Genomic DNA, 20,824 nt, shown 5'->3' with positions numbered 1-20,824 from the left:
ACACACGCACACACATACACACACACACACACATACACACACACACACACACACACACATGCATGTGTACAGATGGGAAACTTAAACTCAGAGGTCAGGGATACACTGCCTGGACCCTCCGTTATAGCCTCTAATATTGACAGTACAATCGATGACTTGGGTTAGACAACCTTAATCTGCCCAGAACATTACACCAGCACACCTAAAACTTTTAAATATAGAGATTTGAGGGGGAAATGTTTTATATTGAAAGCAGTTGGAAAGATCTTCAGCTTATGCAAAATATATTTAAAAGCAAAGCTGTAGAACAATCAGTGCTGACGTCCCAGTACAACCCATGGACAAAACCAACGTCGTCTACAAAATTTCATGCAAGGACTGCCACAAACACTACGTGGGACAAACAGGAAGAAAGTTAGCCACCAGGATACACGAACACCAGCTAGCCACAAAAAGACACGACCGTCTCTCCCTCGTAGCCCTACACACGGAGGAAAAAAAACACCATTTCGACTGGGACAACACATCTATCCTGGGACAGGCTAAGCAAAGACATGCCAGAGAATTCCTAGAGGCCTGGCACTCTAACCACAACGCCATAAACAAACACATAGACCTAGATATCATCTCTCAACCCCTCAGAAAACGAACAGGAAATTACATCACCACAAACCCCAGGAACCCCATCCAGGACAAACATATAAATAGAAAGCAGGAGACAACAGCTTCGCTTCACTTGGAGGTCGCCACTGATGATGTTACCTAGCCAGGTAATGAAACGTCTGGATATCAAACCTACAGCTCAGCGAGCAAACCTACACCCTAAACCTCAACCTGAGCTACAAACCTTCACAAACTTTGCACCAAGGTTAACTCTTCAAAATTTTCCAACAATTTAGTTTGGCATAATTTAAGAAATTCATGCTAAATCCTCCAAATCAACTCACATTTTCCCAAATGACTATAAATTCTAACCTGAACATTTTTTTTCCAGAAGGTCTGCCAGCACCAAAGTTAAGCTCACAGTCTAACGAACTTTCAATGCATCCTCTCAGGTAAGTATGCACTTGCTCAGGTCAGGATGTTAAAACTGTACACTGTACTCCAGAGGTGAGGTCTCACCTAGACATGATACAATTGTGGTCAGTCTGGTGGTAATTTTAGTTTCTGGATACATAATGTAATAAGATTTATCAACACAGTCTTAGCACTTGACACAAAAAAAAACAAAACCAGTTGATTATGTCATCATCAAATACAAACTTCTCCTTTCCAGCAATGCTCATTATAAACATGATCATTCAAAGTGGCAGTGTCATCATTGGATAAATTCCTTGAAAGTGTTAATTAAAGTTTCTAAATTTTTGAAACATTAAAAGCTGATGTTAGGACATTATGTGTTGCACATACATGTTTAGTAGACAGTGTTATTCATGTTTTGCTGAGGGCTACAATCCTAAGCAGCACCTTAAGCAGGCACAGTCATCAACATTTTAACACACCACATAATGAAGAAAGGAGATGCAAGCCTACACTTGTAATTTATGAATCTTGAGCTTTAGCTTGCTATTTTATTTAACCTTAGAACCATACATCCTATCAAGAAGCCATTTATGCCTGTGCCAGCTCATTCCATCATAGAGTGGTTTCAATTCTGCAAAAGCAATTCACCTAATACTGCTGTACCTACATCTATCATTTTCTCTGGCAATTCATTCCACATATGAACCACTCCCTGTGTGAAAATGTTGCCCCTCAGATCCCTTGTCAATCATTCTCCTCTCACCTTAAAAATATGACCTCTAGTTTTGAACTCACTCACCCTAGGGAAAAGACCTTTGCTTTTCACCTTATCTATGCCCCTTATGATTTTATAAACCTCTATAAAGTCAACCCTCAACCTCCTGTGCTCCAGTGAAAAAAAGTCCCAGCCTATCCAGCCCCTTCTTATAACTCAAACCCTCCAGTCCAGGCAATATCTAGGTGAATCTTTTCGGAACCCCCTCCAATTTAATAATATCCTTCCGGTAACAGTGTGGGAGAATTGTACACACTACTCCATAAGTGACCTCAGCAATGTCCTATTCAACCTCAACATGAGGTCCCAACTCCTTTACTCAGTGGTCTGAGTAATGAAGGCAAGTGTGCTAAACACTTCTTAATTACCCTGTTTACCTGTGATGCAGTTTTCAGGAACTATGTACCTGAATTCCTCTGTCTCTCTATTCTACAGCACCACCCACATTGTGTAAGTCCTGTCCCAGTTTGTTTTACCAAAATGCAATACCTCGCATTTATCCAAATTAAGCTCCATCTGTCACTTCTCAGCCCATTGGCCCAACTGATCAAGATCCCTTTGTAATCTTAGATAACCTCCTTCCCTGTCCACTATACCACAATTTTGGTATCATCTGCAAACTTACTAACCATGCCTCCCATATTCTCATCCAAATCATTTATATAAAAATTAAGGGAATTTCTGCAGAAATTCTGCTGCTGGTCACAGGTTTCCAGTTTGTAAAACAACCCTCTACCACCACCCTCTATCTCCAACCCTCAAACCAATTTTGTGTCCATTTGGCTAGCGCTCTCTGAATCCCATGTGATCTAACTTTACTAATCAGTCTGGAACCTTTTGGGACCTTGTCAAAGACTTCACTAAAGTCAATGTAGACACCTTCTATCAGGTTGCCATCATCAATCTCTTTTGTTATATCCTCAGAAAACTCCATCAAGCTTGAGAGACACTATTTCCTATGCACAAAGCCATGCTGACTATTCATAATCAGTCTGTGCCTTTCCAAAGCATGTCTTTCAGAATCCCCAATAGTGATGTCAGACTCACTGGTCTATAGTTCCCAAGCTTTTGATTACAGCCTTTCTTGAATAAAGGCACAAATTTGCTACCTTCCAGTCCTCTGGCACCTCACCTATGGCTGTAGATGATAAATATATCTCTGCTAGAGGCCTCATAATTTCTTCCCTAACTTCCCACAACATCCTGGGATACACTTGGTCAGTCCCAGAGAATTATCCACCTTTATGTCTATTGTCCACATTCTGTAATGTGGCCTGTTTTCATGCCATCAATATTATTTCTCTGAATTCCCTTAATTTTTATGTATTTCTGTAGCCTCCATGTCTTTCTCCACAGTAAAATCTGATGCAAAATATTTGTTTAGTATCTCTCCCATTGCCTGTGGTTCCACACATAGATGACCTTGTTGATCTTTAAGGGGGCCTATTCTCTCCCTAGTTATACTTTTGCTCTTAATATATTTGTAGAATCCCTTTGGATTATCCTTAACCGTACCTGCCAAAGCTATCTCATATCTCCTTTCTCCCTTCCTGATTTCCCTGTTAAGAATGCCTCGACACTCCTTATATTCTTCAAGAGAGTCACATTATCCCAGTTGTTTAAACCTACATATGCCTCCTCTTACCCTTCTAGTACAGATACAAGACTGGCATCTACACGACAGTGTGGAAAATTTCACAGGAAAATATCCTGTATGCAAAAACCAGGACAAATCCAACCTGGCCATTTACAATCCCATCGGTAAAGTGTTGGAAAATGTAATCAATAGTGCTATTAAGCAACACCTGCTCAGCAATAACCTGCTCACTGACACTCAGTTTGGGTTCCACTTGAGCCACTCAGCTCCTGACCTCATTACAGCTTTGGTTCCACGTGGATAAGAGAGAACATAGAACATAGAACATTACAGCGCAATACAGTCCTTTCAGCCCTTGATGTTGCGCCAACCCGTGGAACCAATCTGAAGCCCACCTAACCTACATTATTCCATTCTCGTCCATATGTCTATCCAATGACCATTTAAATGCCCTTAAAGTTGGTGAGTCTACTACTGTTCCAGGCAATGCGTTCCATATCCTTACTACTTTCTGAGTAAAGAAACTACCTCTGACACCTGCCCTATATTGATCACCCCTCAATTTAAAGCTATGACCCCTCATGCTAGCCATCATCATCCAAGGAAAAAGTCTCTCACTGTCCACCCTATTTAACCCTCTGATTATCTTATATGTCTCAAGTCACCTCTCAAACTTCTTCTCTCTAAGGAAAACAGCCTCAGGTGCCTCAGCCTCTTCTCATAATACCTTCCATCCAGACCAGGCAACATCCTAGTAAATCTCCTCTGAACCCTTTCCAAAGCTTCCACATCTTTCTTATAATGCGGTGACCAGAACTTTATGCAATTCTCCAAATGTGGCCACACCAGAGTTTTGTACAACTGCAGCATTACCTCATGGTTCCAAAACTCAATCTCTCTACCAATAAAAGATAACACATCATATGCCTATCAACCTGGGTGGCAACTTTCAAGGATCTACGTACCTGAACACTGAGATCTCTCTGCTCATCTACACTACCAAGAATCTTACCAGTACGCTGCATTCCTGTTACTCCTTTCAAAGTGAATCACCTTACACTTTTCCACATTAAACTCCATTTGCCACCTCTCAGCCCAGCTCTGCAGCTTATTTATGTCTCTCTGTAACCTACAACATCCTTTGTCACTATCCACAACTCTACCAACCTTAGTGTCATCCGCAAATTTACTAACCCATCCTTCCATGCCCTTATCCAGGTCATTTATAAGAATGACAAACAACAGTGGACCCAAAATAGATCCTTGCCATACCCCACTAGTAACTGAACTCCAGGATGAATATTTTCCATCAACCACCACCCTCTGTCATCTCTCAGCTAGCCAATTTCTGATCCAAGCCATTAAATCACCCTCAAGCCCATGCTTCTATATTTTGTGCAGTAGCCTACCATGGGGAACCTTATCAAACATCTTACTGAAATCCAAATACACCACATCAACTGCTTTGCCCTCATCCACTTGTTTGGTCACATTCTCAAAGAACTCAATAAGGTTTGTGAGGCATGACCTACCCTTCACCATGTTGACTATCCGTAATCAACTTATTCCTTTCTAGATGATTATGAATCCTATTTCTTCATACCCTTTCCAACACTTTACCCACAACCAAAGTAAAGCTCACAGGTCCATAATTTCCAGGGTTGTCTCTACTCCCTTCCTGAACAAGGGAACAGCATTTGCTATCCTCCAGTCTTCTGGCCCTACTACTGTAGACAATGACAAAATAAAGATCAATGCCAAAGGCTTGGCAATCACTTCCCTGACTTCCCAGAGAATCCTAGAATAAATCCCATCCAGTCCAGGGGATTTATCTATTTTTACACTTGCCAGAATTGCTAACACCTCCTCCTTATGCACCTCAATCCCATCTAGGCCAGTAGCCTGTATCTCAGAGCTGAATTCCAGAGGGAAAGTGGGAGGGACAGCCTTTAACATCAAGGTTTCTTTCGAGAGTGGTATCAAGGAGCCTTAGCAAAACTGGAAAAAATGGGTATCAAGGGGCAAACTCTCTGTTGGTTGGAGTCATAGGAAAATTGGAACAGGAGTAGGCCATTCAGCTTCTCTAGCCTGTTCCACCGTTCAATGAGATCATGGCTGATCTATGCCCGAAATCCATAGACTTGCCTTTGACCCTGATCCCGTAATACCTTTGCTTAACAATGGTTTATCAATCTCAGATTTAATATTAACAACTGATCCAGTATCCACTGCAATTTGTGGAAGAGAATTCCAAATATCTGTTATCCTTTGCGTCACAACATCTCTACTGAACAGCTGGCCCTAATTTTCTCACTATGCCTCTAGTTCTAGAATCCCCAATTAATGGAAATAATTCATCTTTATCTACCCTGTCTTTTCCTGTTAATATCTTGAAGAGTTTCATCAGCTCACCCCTTAACGTTCTGAAGTCTAGAGAAAAGAGGTCTAATTTGTATAATCTCTCCTCATAACTTAACCTCTAAAGTTCAGGTGTCATTTCTGTAAACCTGCCTGCAAGGCCAATTTATCCTTCCTCGGGTATGGTGCCCAGATCTGCTTACAGGACTTCAAGTGGGGTCTAAGCAGGGTTTTGTACAACTGCACCATAACATCTGCACCCTTGTACTCTAAGCCTCTGTATATGAAGGCCAACATTTCATTAGCCTTTCATGCTTATTTTCTGCACTTGGTTGTGACATTTTAAAGATCTATGTACCCGAACACCCAAGGGTCTTTGGACAACCACTGTATTTGACTCCATACTATCTGGAAAGTACCCTGATCAATCCTTTCTTGGCGCAAAATGGATAACCTCATACTTGCTTACATTGAATTCCATCTGCCACAGTCCAGCCAACTCGCTTAGCATTGAGCTGCGAGGATGAATGGCTTGTTTCTGTGCTGTGAATTCAATGTAATTCTATGGTTGTTCGAAGAAATTCTATCATTTGACTGTTAACAGTACAACGTGAGATCTACTCGTATATGTCAGAAGGATTCTCGGCAGTAAACACATTTCAAAATTACCCCTGTCTCGGTCTATGTACTGCTTAAACCCTCATCCACATCTCAATTATCTCCAGCTTTGGCTACAGCAACCCATTCCTCCTTATCTCCCACAATCTATACTACTTAAACTTGAGATCATCCAAACTCTACTGCCTTTGTGTCCTAACTTGGAAAAAGCACTCTTTGCTACCTTCTCCCCAGCACCCATCCCCCCACTTAGCTCTCCACCCTGGAGGCTCCCTGCCTCCATTCCTGATGAAGGGCTTATGCCCGAAATGTCGATTTTCCTGCTCCTCGGATGCTGCCTGACCTGCTGTGCTTTTCCAGCACCACTCTGATCTAAACTCTGGTTTCCAGCATCTGCAGTCCTCACTTTCGCCTTAGAAAAAGTTCTGTTTCACTCTTACCCCTTTGCTCGCTGACCTGCATTAACTCCCAGTCAGGCAACATCTTGATTTGAAAATTCTCAGCCTTGTTTTCAAATCCCTCCGTGACCTCGCCCCTTCCTTATCTTAAAGGTGCTATAGTCGTATAAAATGTTGTGGTTACAATTTTCTTGAGTTTGCCATTTTTAGATTGTGAACTTACGGGACCACCTTGTGAACCTGAGAGTTTTCCTGATCTTCTTGACACTGTAATAGGGGAGTCCAAAACTGGAGGGCATAGGTTTGGAGTGAGAGGGGAAAAATTTGAAATCCACCTCAAGAAGCGACTTTTTCATGCAAAGGATGGTGGTGCATGTATGGAATGCGCTGCCAGAGGAAGTGGTGGAGGCTGGTTCTATTACAACATTTAAATAGGGAGGGATTTGGGCCAAGTGCTGGCAAATGGGACTGGATTAGTTTAGGATATCTGGACAAGTTGGACCCAAAGGTTTAATTCCACGCTGTACATCTCTATGACTCTACCACCAAGACTATAATTATCCATACATTTTTTAAAAAGTTAACATTTGTGGTTTTTACTTTTTGGTGTGAATACGATCATGCATTTATGACCAGGATTGCAACCTATTATTTTCCGCACTGATGCGGAAGTTCCTGGCAAAGGAATACGCTGAGAAGAATCGGAAAGCAATACAAGAGTTACTTTTTTGTACAGTAGGTGGCATAACAGATGGCAGCCAAATGGAACTTTTGCTTCATATAGTGGAATAGAGTTAAAAATGCTCCCCCTGTAAGGGCTGCACATAATTCATGGTTCAGCAGTCAGCTGAATCTAGTTTTGCGCTGGCTAATTTGAACTGGCAGAACATGCCTAGATCTGTGCAGCAAACATTCCAACGAGTCATCACATGATCCAGGGGAACAGGAAGTTGGAAACCAGAAATCCTTTATTTCAGGGCAAAGTGCACTATACCTAACTTCCCTATCTCAAACTTCTAAGGGATACCTTAAATGTCTGCGTGCCTGGAGGAGGGTGCTGTTTTGTGTACTGTACTTTGTTACACTGTTAATTACGTCGAGTCGTCAGGAGGAACTCTCTGGACTGTCAGTTGTTTCAATTAGCCTTCAGTGCGCTGCTGCTGACTTATCATGAAAGGATTAAATTTACTTCAATATGGTGAGTGACAAGATAAATTTAACAGGAGTGGTAAGAGTACTGGACATTGTGGCAGTAATACGCCATAAAGAATGAACGAGCGTAGTACACTGAATAAGTTTGAATGAATTGCTTTTTTAAAAAGTTACATTGAGTTAGAAGTGGCTTCCAACCCAGAAGCGATTGCCATTTCCCAAACCTTTGTCCCCACTGTGACTCATTTTCAAGACTTGAAAACTGTCATGACCCCCTCAGTGAGAATTGACAGAGGAAAGGAGGTGGGAAGGTGATGATCCACAGTTTTGATAACCCTGATACTGAGACAGTGAGCATACACTGTCATCAAACATAGAACAGTACAGCAGAGCAACAGGACTGTTGGCCCATCTTCTCTGTGCTGACCATGATGCCATTCTAAACTAATCCCCTCTGCCTGCACATGGTCTGTATCCCTCTATGTCCTGCCTGTATGTGTGTCTATTCAAATTCCTTTTAAATGTTGCTAACATATTTGCTTCTTCTACCTATCCTGGCAGCATGTTCAGGCACCTACCACCTTCTACATAAAGAAAAACCTTCCTTGCACATCTCCTTTAAACCTTTCCCTTATGCATGTTCTCCCACAAACTTATTCTTATACTTTATGTTGCCCCTCTTATTCAATGTCTTTGTCTTCTTCCTCCTTTGTTGAAATCTAAACTGCTCCCAATCCTCAAGTCTACTGCGTTTTGTGGTCAATTTGTATGTTCCTTTCATGAATATAAACCATCTTTAATTTCCCTTATTGGTCATGGTCGGGATATCTTTTGCGTTTTATTTTTGCGCTACACAGGACTGAGCAATTGTTGCAGTTCCTTCACATGCTTGTTAAATTTCCTCCATTACCTCTCCAGCGTCATCCCTTTAAGTAATGTTCCCCAATTTATCTTGGACAGGTTGCGCGTCATACGGTTATAGTCTTATACCATCATACCATCATACAAATCTTCTCAAAACTCACTCATACTTTCCTTTATTTAGATTCAGTTCAGAACCTGAGTTCAGAACCAACTGCGACACTGCTCACCTTCATGAAAATTTCTATCATATTATGGTCACTCTTCCCCAAGGGACCCTGCAGACCTAAGATTGCTAATTATCCCCTTTTGATTCCACAATACCAGTCTAGGATGACCTGTTTTCTAGTTGGTTCCGCAATACATTGATCTTGAAATCTATCCTATGTTCCAGGAATTTCTTCCTCTATGGCAATGTTTTCAACATAGAAGCTAGTGAAGTAAGTACATGTGTTTGGAAAGGCAAGGACTAATTAGAGATAGTCAACATGGCTTTGCGTGTGGGAGATTGTCTCACCAACTTGATTGAGTTTTTTGAAGAGCAGTGGACTTCAGGAAGGCATTTGACGAGGTTCCCCATGGTTGGCAAGGTTGGATCTCATGGAATACAGGGAGAACTATCCATTTGGATAGAAAACTGGCTTGAAGGTAGAAGGCAGTGGATGTTGGTGGAGGGTTATTTTTCAGGCTGGAGGCCTGTGACCAGTGGAGTGCCACAAGGATCGGTGCTGGGCCCACTACTTTTTGTCATTTATATAAATGACTTGGATGTGAGCATAAGAGGTAGAGTTAGTAAGTTTGAAGATGACGCCAAAATTGGAGGCGTAGTGGACAGCGAAGGAGGTTAACTCTTATTACAAAGGGAGCTTGATCAGATGGACCAATGGGCTGAGAATTGGGAGATGGAGTTTAATTTAGATAAATGCAAGGTGCTGCATTTTGGGAAAGCAAATCTTAGCAGGACTTATACACTTAATGGTAAGGTCCTCGGGAGTGTTGCTGAACAAAGAGACCTTGGAGTGCAGGTTCATAGCTCCTTGAAAGTGGAGTCACAGGTAGACAGGATAGTGATGAAGGCACTTGGTATGCTTTTCTTTATTGGTCAGAGTATTGAGTACAGGAGTTGGGAGGCCATATTGCAGCTGTACAGGACATTGATTAGCCACTTTTGGAAAATGTGTTCAGTTCTGGTCTCTTTCCTATTGGAAAGATGTTGTGAAACTTGAAAGGCTTCAGAAAAGATTTACAACATTGGAGGAATTGAGCTATAGGGAGAGGCTGAATAGGCTGGGGCTATTTTCCCTGGAGCACCAGAGGCTGAGGGGTGACCTTAAAGACATTTATAAAATTATGAGAGGCATAAGTAGACAAAATCTTTTCCCTGGGTGGGGAAGTCTGGAACTAGAGGGCATAGGTTTAGGGTGAGAAGGGAAAGATATAAAAGAGACCTTGGGGCAACCTTTTCACACAGAGGGTGGTGCATGTATGGAATGAGCTGCCAGAGGAAGTGGTAGGGGCTTGTATAATTGCAAGATTTAAAAGGCATCTGGATGGGTATATGAATTAGAAGGGTTTGCAGGGATATGGGCCGGATGCTGGCAAGTGGGACTAGATTAGGTTGGGATATCTGGTCGGCATGGACGCGTTGGACTGAAGGGTCTGTTTCCATGCTGTACATCTCTATGACTCTAAGTTAGCGAAGCTTTTATTGATTCTTTCAAAACATTTTGTGCTGCAGCTTAAAAGATGATTTTAAACACAATACAGAAGAACCTCGATTATCTGAAGGACATGGGTGGTGAGTTTTTCATTCAGTTAATCGAATTCCAGATAATTGAATGCCGGATAATGTTGTCTAGCCAAGCATCGGGACCTTGCAATCTTACTGGATAATGCAATACTCGGATAATCAAATACCAGATAATCGAGGTTCCTCTGTAAATGTTGAAGTGGATTTTTAATGTTTATTCTTGCATGGGAGATGGGCCTTGCTGGCAAGACTGGTAATTGTTGCCCATCCCTCTTGAATTGAGTGGTTTGCTTAGCTATAATAGAGGGTAACTAATAGTCCATTACATTGTCGTGTGTCTTGAATCATACGTGGGTCAGGTTGGGTAAGGACATCAGACTTCTCTCCCTAAACATAAGTGAACAAAATGGGTTTTTATGACAATCACGAATGGTTTCATAGTCACATAGTTTTTAGTTCTAGACTTATTTAATTGAATTTAAATGCTAAAAGCTGACATGGTTGAGATTTGGGCACATGGACCCAAAGCATTTGCCTCTGAACTGTGCTGTTCGTGACTGGATTTTTCCAGAATTATGAATCTCTTCATCATTAAACAAAAATGAGAGGAATCAGTTGGTGTTTTTTTTTTTCAGAATTAGGTATGGAATGAGCTAAATTAGGTCAGACTTGTTGCTGTTGCTGAAATGATGTCATTGTGGAAGATTCTAGTCAAACGGATCATCTACCCATGTAGGTTCTGACAATTTTAAAAGCACAAGATGGAGTCAAAGGAGGTAAGTAAGACATTAAATATACAGGTAATTCTTCTTTGAATTGTGACAATTAGGCTATTAATTATGGATTAGTGATAGTCAGACAGTGCAATTATGGGAGTCTTTGCAAGCGGAACACCTGGAACATTCCAACATACAGGATGTTGGTAACTCCTGCCAACTTCAATGTGCTACACAATGTTCTGATTGTTTCAAGGTTACATCCTACAGCTTTGGAACATAGGAACTATTCAGCGTCTCAAGTCTATTCTTCCACTCTGTTGGATCATAGTTTATTTGTTTCTTCAGCCCATCTCCTCACGTTGGGTTCTGTAACCCAAAATACTCAGACCTAACAAACATCTATTGATCTCTGTTTCAAAATTTTCAGTTGGGCAGTGAGTTCCCAGTTTCCTCTATCCCTAATGTGGCACAATGGCCCACTGGTTAGCATTGCTGCCTCACCGTACCAGGGATTGGGTTCAATTCCACCCTTGGGCGACTGTCGATGTGAAGTTTGCGCATTCTCCCTGTGTCTGTGTAGGTTTGCTCTGAATGCTGTGGTTTCCTCCCACAGTCTAGAGATGTGCAGGTTAGGTGGATTGGCCCTGCTAAATTTTTTTTTAGTTCATTCGTGGAAATAAAGGTGTCCCTGGCTGGAAAGCTTTTACTCTGATTCCTAATTTCCTAGATGGCAGTTGAGCATCAACCATATTGCTGTGGGTCTGGAATTACATGTAGGCCAGACCAGGTAAGGATGGCAGATTTCCTTCCCTAAACAGCATTGGTGAACCAGATGGGCAATAGATTTATAGTCGTCATCAGATTCTTAATTGCAGATACTTATTGAATTCAAATTCCATCATCTGCTCTGGCGGGATTTGAACCCAGGTCCCCTGAACATTATCTGGATCTCTGGAATAACAGTCCAGCAATAATATCACTAGGTCATAATGTTCAGGAATGTGTAGGCGAGGGGGATTAGCCATGGGAAATGCAAGTTTACAAGGATAGGGTGGGGCTGTGGGTAGGTTTGGTGGAATGCTCTTTGTAGGGTCAGTGTGGACTCGATGGCTGAATAGCCTGCTTCCACGCTTTAGGGATTTTGAGAGGCACTTCCAGTCCACACCTCGCTCCGATATTTGGGTTCTGCCTACTGTGGTTGACATCCAAGTCCCTGAGGAAATAGTTTCCTGTAAATTCACAATGCAACCCTTGATCGAAAAATTTGGTCTGCGGTTTTCAGCATCAAATTAGTGTCGAGATTAGATTGGTGCTGAATCATTGGTTCAGTCACTGGGGAGGTTTGGAGATTCCGCTTTGCAGCTTTTCAGAGATTATACAGCGACCAGTCACTAACTTGGTGCTAGGTAAAAGTGAGGACTGCAGATGCTGGAAACAGCATTTAGATTCGAGTGGTGCTGGAAAAGCACAGGAGGTCAGGCAGCGTCGGAGGAGCAGGAAAATCGCCCTTTGCCCGAAACGTCGATTTTCCTGCTCCTCGGATGCTGCCCGACCTACTATGCTTTTCCAGCACCACTCGAATCTAAACGCTGTTTCCAGCATCTGCAGTCCTCACTTTTGCATAGCACCGAGTTAGTGACTGGTCACTGTATAATCTCTGAAAAGCTGCAAAGCCGAATCTTCAAACCTCCCCAGTGACTGAACCAATGATTTGAATTGGAAAATCAGAGGATAGTTCATGAGAAAATAATGTACAGATGCTCACCTTTCTTCCAAACATTTTCACGAATCAAAGTTGTGGTGAGAGGATAGGAAGACCTTCTGGGGAAATGGAGTCATGGAATCATGGAGTCGTACAGCATAGAAACAGACCCTTCGGTTCAACCTGTCCACGTCAACCAGATATCCCAACCCAGCACCTGCCAGCACCTGGCCCATATCTCTCATTCCTGATGAAGGGCTTATGACCAAAACATCGAATTTCCTATTCCTTGGATGCTGCCTGACCTGCTGTGCTTTAACCAGCAACACATTTTCAACTGTGATCTCCAGCATCTGCAGACCTCATTTTTTTACCCATATCTCTCCAAACCCTTCCTATTCATATACCCATCCAAATGTCTCGTCAGTGTTGCAATTGTACCAGCTTCCACCACTTCCTCTAGCAGCTCATTCCATACACGTACCACCCTCTGCGTGAAAAAGTTGCCCCTTAGGTCTCTTTTATATCTTTCCCCTCTCACCCTAAGCCTATGTCCACTAGTTCTGGACTCCCCAGTCCCAGGGAGAAGATTTAGTTCATGCCCCTCATAATTTTGTAAACCTCTATAAGGTCACCCCTCAGCCTCCAAAGCTCCAGGGAAAACAGTCCCAGCCTGTTCAGCCTCTCCCTCAATAGCTCAAATCCTCCAACCCTGGCAACATCCTTGTAAGTCTTTTCTGAGCCCTATCAAGTTTCACAGCATCTTTCCGATAGGAAGGAGACCAGAATTTCACGCAATATTCCAACAGTGGCCTAACCAATGTCCTGTACAGCCACAACATGACCTCCCAACTCCTGTACTTAATACTCTGACAAAGGAAAGCATACCAAACACTACTTCACTATCCTATCTACCTGTGACTCCACTTTCAAGGAGCTATGAACCTGCACTCCAAGGTCTCTTTGTTCAGCAACACACCCTACGACATTACCATTAAGTGTATAAGTCCTGCTAATATTTGCTGCTAATAACGCAGCATCTCGCATTTATCTGAATTAAACTCCATCTGCCACTTCTCAGCCCATTGGCCCATCTGATCCAGATGCTGTTGTAATCTGAGGTAACTCTCTTCGCTGTCCACTACACCTCCAATTTTGGTGTCATCTGCAAACTTACTAACTGTATCTCTTATGCTCGCATCCAAATCATTTATGTAAATGACAAAAAGTAGAGGACCCAGCACCGATCCTTGTGGCACTCCACTGGTTACAGGCCTCCAGTCTGAAAAACAACCCTCCACCACCACCCTCTGTCTTCTACGTTTGAGCCAGTTCTGTATCCAAATGGCTAGTTCTCCCAGTATTCCATGAGATCTAACCTTGCTAATCAGTCTCCCATGGGGAACCTTGTCAAACATCTTACTGAAGTCCATATAAATCACATCTACTGCTCTGCCCTCATCAATCTTCTTTGTTACTTCTTCAAAAAACTCAATCAAGTTTGTGAGACATGATTTCCCATGCACAAAGCCATGTTGACTATCCCTAATCAGTCCTTGCCTTTCCAAATACATGTACATCCTGTCCCTCAGGATTCCATCCAACAACTTGCCCACCACCAACGTCAGGCTCACTGGTCTATAGTTCCCTTGTTTGTCTTTACCGCCCTTCTTAAACAGTGGCACCACATTTGCCAACCTCCAGTCTTCCGGCATCTCACGTGTGCCTATCGATGATACAAATATCTCAGCAAGAGGCCCAGCAATCACTTCTCTAGCTTCCCACAGAGTTCCAGAGTACACCTGATCAGGTCCTGGGGATTTATCCAGCTTTAACCGTTTCAAGACATCCAGCACTTCCTCCTCTGTGATCTGGACATTTTGCAAGATGTCACCATCTATTTCTCTATAGTCTATATCTTCCATATCCTTTTCCACAGTAAATACTGATGCAGAATATTCATTTAGTATCTTCCCCCATTTTCTGTGGCTTCACACAAAGGCCGCCTTGCTGATCTTTGAGGGGCCCTATTCTCTCCCTAGTTACCCTTTTGTCCTTGATATATTTGTTAAAATCCTTTGGATTCTCCTTAATTCTATTTGCCAAAGCCATCTAACGTGCCCATTTTGCCCTCCTGATTTCCCTCTTAAGTATACGCCTACTTCCTTTATACTCCAAGGATTCACTCGATCTACCCTGTCTATACCTGACATATGTTCCTTCTTTTTCTTAACCAAACCCTCAATTTCTTTAGTCATCCAGCATTCCCTATACCTACCAGCCTTCCCTTTCACCCTGTCAGGAATATACTTTCTCTGGATTCTTGTTAGCTCATTTCTGAAGGCTTCCCATTTTCCAGCCATCCCTTTACCTGCGAACATCTGCCTCCAATCAGCTTTTGAAAGTTCTTGCCTAATAGCATCAAAATTGGCCTTTCTCCAATTTAGAACTTCAACTTTTAGATCTGGTCTATCCTTTTCCATCACTATTTTAAAACGAATAGAATTATGGTCGCTGGCCCCAAAGTGCTCCCCCACTGACACCTCCGTCACCTGCCCTGCCTTATTTCCCAAGAGCAGGTCAAGCTTTGCACCTTCTCTAGTAGGTAATTCCACATACTGAATCAGAAAATTATCTTGTACGCACTTAAGAAATTCCTCTCCATCTAAACCTTTAACACTATTGCAGTCCCAGTCGATGTTTGGAAAGTTAAAATCCCCTACCATAACTTCCCTATTATTCTTACAGATAGCTGAGATCTCCTTACAAGTTTGATTCTCAATTTCCCTCTGACTATTAGGGGGTCTATAATACAATCCCAACAAGGTGATCATCCCTTTCTTATTTCTCTGTTCCACCCAAGTATCTTCCCTTGATGTATTTCCGGGAATATCCTCCCTCAGCACAGCTGTAATGCTATTCCTTATCAAAAATGCCACTCCCTCTCCTCTCTTGCCTCCCTTTCTATCCTTCCTGTAGCATTTGTATCCTGGAACATTAAGCTGCCAGTCCTGCCCATCCCTGAGCCATGTTTCTGTAATTGCTATGATATCCCAGTCCCATGTTCCTAACCATGCCCTGAGTTCATCTGCCTTCTCTGTTAGGCCTCTTGCATTGAAATAAATGCAGTTTAATTTATTAGTCCTACCTTGTCCCTGCCTGCCCTGACTGTTTGATTCACTTCTGTTCTCAACTGTACCCGTCTCAGATTGATCTCTTTTCTCACTATCTCCCTGGGTTCCCCAAACCCCCCCCCTCCCCCTCCCCCACCTTACTAGTTTAAATCCTCCCAAGCAGTTCTAGCCAATCTCCCTGCCAGTATATTAGTCCCCTTCCAAGTTAGGTGCAATCCGTCCTTCTTGTACAGGTCACGTCCACCCCAAAAGAGATTCCAGTGATCCAAAAATGTGAATCCTTCTCCCATACCCTAGCTCCTCAGCCATCCATTCATCTGCTCTATCCTCCTATTTCTGCCCTCACTAGCTCGTAACACTGGGAGTAATCCAGATATTACTACCCTTGAGGATCTCCTTTTTAAATTTCTGCCTAACTCTCTGTAATCTCCCTTCACAATCTCAACCTTTTCCCTTCCTTTATCATTGGTTCTAATGTGGACAATGACCTCTTGCTGGCCCCTCTTCCCCCATGAGAACATTCTGCACCCTCTGAGACATCCTTGATCCTGGCACTAGGGAAACAACACACCATTCTGCTTTTTCACTGCTGGCCACAGAAACGTCTGTCTTTACCTTTGACTATAGAATCCCCTAACACAATTGATCTCTTGGAAGCCGACGTACTCTTCATTGCATGGGAGATAGTCTCAATACCAGAAACTTGGCTATTCGTGCTACATTCCCCTGAGAATCCATCACCCCCTACATTTCCCTAAACAACATACCTGTTTGAAATGGGTATATCCACAAAAGACTCCTGCCCTAGGTGCCTACCTCTCTTACCCTTCCTGGAGTTAACCCATCTATGTGACTGGAACTGAGATTTCCCCCAATTCCTATAACTGCCATCCATCACATACTGTTGATGTTGCAAATTCCTCATTGCTTCTATCTGTCTCTCCAACCGATCGACTGGATCTGATAAGATTCGCATCCAAGAGCATTTATGGCAGATATAATCCGCAGGAACCCTTAAACTCTCTTTAAGTTCCCACATCTGACAAGTACATATCACTACAAAGGCCATTTTTGCTCCTTCACAATTTTCAGGACCCAGAAAATAACACCGTCTTCTTCCTCTACAAAACACTGCCCCAGGTTAAATTAATAGCTATGGCTTATATTTTAAGTATAATCAAGAGACTTATCTCCAAAAACATAATCAAGAAAGAATCCACTGTGCTCACTAATACAGCCTTTCTCTTGGCCAGACTTAAAACAACAATTAACTTATCTGATTCTGTGTTGTGAACTTTGCCCAAACCGGTTCCTCCAAGATTAGTTGTGAAATTCACTGCTTGTTAATTTTCCCAGATGCACTCCGATGTCCAGCGATGATGAATTCAAAAACAGCAAAGGCAGTAACTGTGCAGGTTCTCTCTCTCTCTCTCTGTCCTCACCATGTGCTTCCTTTGTCTGCTCTTCTCCCTTTTAAAACTGCTGTTGTTTTGACTTTTTTTTTCCCCAAAGTTCCAAAATAATGCAACAGCATATAAAACAGTAATTGCTGCTCCTGGAATTCGAGGAAATCACCTCCAGCACCTAAAATACCTCAAACAAAGGAGCAGCTCTTACAGCCAGAAATTTTTCCCGTCCTCCATCTTGGATTACCCAGAATCAACAACATCCTATCTCAGCATTTTACAACTGACATACTACAGTTATAAGTTTACACACTCTTATCCTGCACCTCCCCACCACAGGATTGATGTTACACCACCAGCGAACAATTTGTTTAATAATAATCACTTCACCCAGATCACTGTTTTCTTTTCAATGCTGTGGGAAATACATGTCTGGATTGTGAAACTTGTCATAATTTAAGCCCTTATGTCATTCTAGTGAGCATGTACCTTACCAGAACATTCAATAATTGTAATATAATAATGGTCTAATAAATAATCTCTTGTCAGGGATTGATTAACTCTGTGGGTTGGTTGATTTAAAACAATGAAACACATCACAAGTTATAAAGCAGGCATTACATCAAGCTACTGAATTGTTGTGCTAGGCAGAGTCACAATATAAGACACACACAGCACATGGAGTCATTAAAAGTCAACTTTTTAAAATGCATGTTACACTTTAAACATCCTCCTCTTTTTCCAAAGGAAGTTTAACTATTTTCAATAAGAAGAGAGCATAAGAGTCTTTATAAATTATTTGCTGATCTGCCCAGATCTCTGATGGTGACTTTGTCTGGAAGTGCTGTTGTTTGCTCACATTTATCAGTGATGTTTAATATTGATCCTGTTTGAATTGTCAAGTTTATTTTTCAGGGGATGCAGTTGCTCTTCTACAATTTACTGATGCACACAGCCAAATATTGTTCCAGATCAGCCAATGACTGATCTTGTTTCTCTAGAGTGGTTCTTACCTTTTTGGCATTTACTGTGTGTTCCTTATGAACTTTCATCTCTTTTCGAAGCCTGTGGTTTTACTTTCTGGATTCTTATAATTCTGTCAAAGTTTTAGCCTTTGGATGGGGCATTATATTTTTTCCTTCATAAACTGCCCAATTAACTATCCTATTTCTCCAACCTGTTTCTAGTTTTGTTTTCTTTGAAACCTGGATCTCTTCCGCTTACTGCTTCAATGGTTATTTGATTTCCTCTTTATCCTACTGTTTTTTTTTGCTAGAATACCATAGCTGGTATTTATTTCTGAAAATACTGTCACGTGTAATTTGTAACTTGTGCATGCCCAGCTGTTTTTGGGGGTAAGTTATTTTCTGCAGCATTGCTTTGAAGTCAAGCCAATGATTCTGTAGCTGCACCTGCTGAACTTGATCTATTGTACATGTCAGTTTATCCAGATCTAAACTGGCAGTGTTTTCATTGGATTGATGATACAGAGCTTGGACCTATTTCCTTTCTTTCATCTCTTTGTTCATCTTAGTGAACTGACAGAAGTATTCCCTTAAGATTCATTAGCGGGCAGTATTCTCTGTTTTGCATTTATCCTGTATGCATGCCTTTTGCTGCTCCTGGCATGCTCATCTGTACATTTCATTGAACCTGTTTTGATCCCTTGGCTTAATGATGTGATAGAATGGGGGATATACCAGGCTACAGATTGTGTTAAAGTACAACTCTTGCTGCTGTTTGCCCAAAGGACCTCATGGATGTCCAGTCTTGCGTTGCTAGTTCTGTTCAAAAACGTTTACTGTATATAGTATCATCATATGACACAATGGAGGATATTATTAATATGAAGGTAGGACTTCACCACCAGAAGGATTGAGCAGTGGTCACTACTACCGATTGTTATAGTGTATAGATACATCTGCTCAAACTGGATTGGTGAGGATGAAGTCAAGTAGGTTTTCCCTACTTGTCAGTTCTCTTGCCACCCATCACAGACCCTAGTCTAGTAGCTATGTCTTTTAGGCCTCAGCCAGTTTGGTTTGTAGTGGTGCTACTAAGCCACCCTCAGTGCTTCCTCCAAGTTTTGTTCAACAGAGTATCACTGACTCATCAGCTGAGGGAGAACGGTATATAGTAATCAGCCTGTGTTTAACCTGATACCATGAGACCACAAGTTTCAGGATTCCCAGAACTACTCCATTATGATCATGTCCCACTGTGCTGTCCCCTCTGGTTAGTCTATTCAGTTGGTGGGACAGGGGACATTCCGGGATGGTGGAGGTGGTGTCTGAACATAGTCGTGCTCACAGAATAATGCCTTACCATGTCAGATTGTTGCTAATTACATCTATGGGATAGCTCTTCCCAATTCTGGCACTGTCTGGGTGGCACAGTAGTTAGCACTGCTGCCTCACAGCGCCAGGGACCCGGGTTCAGTTCCCACCTCCGGTAACTGTCTGAGTAGAGTTTGCACATTCTCCCTGTGTCTGCGTGGGTTTCCTCCCACAGTCCAAAGATGTGCAGGTCAGGTGAATTGGCCATCCTAAATTGCCCGTAGCGTTGGGTGAAGGAGTAAATGTAGGGGAATGGGTGTGGGTGGATTGCTCTTCGGAGGGTCAGTGTGGACTTGTTGGACTGAAGGGCCTGTTTCCACACTAAGTAATCTAAGAACCCAAGATGTTAGTGTGGAGGGTGTTGCAGTGTCAACAAGGTTATGTTTGCCATTGCTATTTCCAGCACCTTAGTTGTTACTGGCAAGTCCGTCTGGTTTCATTCCTTTTTTATCAGACTTTGTGGCCGTTAGATACGCTCTACCATTTCAGATGGCAGCCACACTGCTCTGGATCTGGAGTCCCATGTAGGTCAGATCAGGTGAGGATGGCATAGGATAAGTGGTGAACAGCAAGATCCTCAATGATTAGACAAGACAATGTGCTGTTTGTAGACTGCAGAGAATTTATGGTTTCAGACTATTTTGTTTAAAAAGAAGGCAAGATCTGGAGACATTGACTGAGTCTTGAAGTATAACTTTAGGTGAAATGAAAGAACAATTTCGGCAGCGATGTGTTTTAACTATTTACGGACTGTGGTAATTCTAAGCTGCATCAAGCAAAGCTTTTTTTTTTAAATTCCCATCCATCATTAATTTTCATTTTAATTCTGACAATTGATATTTCTGTACAGAGCATCATGGAAGACAAAGTTAACAGTTTGCAGAAATGCCTCAACAGTATTTATAAGGTAAAATACTGAATTTACTAATTCCATTGACTTCTACATCCCTGGTACTATTTTCCTTCTAATGCCAAGAACCAGTTACTTCATTGGG

General features: G+C 42.2%; 1 protein-coding gene across 1 annotated transcript in view; it reads left to right on the top strand.

Annotated features, from left to right (window-relative positions):
* The first annotated feature begins 7,712 nt into the window (after window positions 1-7,712).
* The window catches only part of LOC132827171 (synergin gamma-like), a 28,717-nt gene continuing 15,605 nt past the window's right edge, over window positions 7,713-20,824 (top strand). The window contains exons 1-3 of the mRNA XM_060843724.1: window positions 7,713-7,967; window positions 11,168-11,308; window positions 20,680-20,736. Of these exons, the coding sequence (XP_060699707.1) occupies window positions 11,294-11,308; window positions 20,680-20,736 (72 nt within the window). The 5' untranslated portion in view covers window positions 7,713-7,967; window positions 11,168-11,293. The remainder of the gene's footprint in view (window positions 7,968-11,167; window positions 11,309-20,679; window positions 20,737-20,824) is intronic.

Source organism: Hemiscyllium ocellatum, chromosome 24 (assembly GCF_020745735.1).
Source record: "Hemiscyllium ocellatum isolate sHemOce1 chromosome 24, sHemOce1.pat.X.cur, whole genome shotgun sequence".
In the NCBI taxonomy this organism is placed as follows: domain Eukaryota; kingdom Metazoa; phylum Chordata; class Chondrichthyes; order Orectolobiformes; family Hemiscylliidae; genus Hemiscyllium; species Hemiscyllium ocellatum.
The sequence above is the reverse complement of the archived record's forward strand: the minus strand, read 5'-3'. Positions and strand labels throughout refer to the sequence as shown.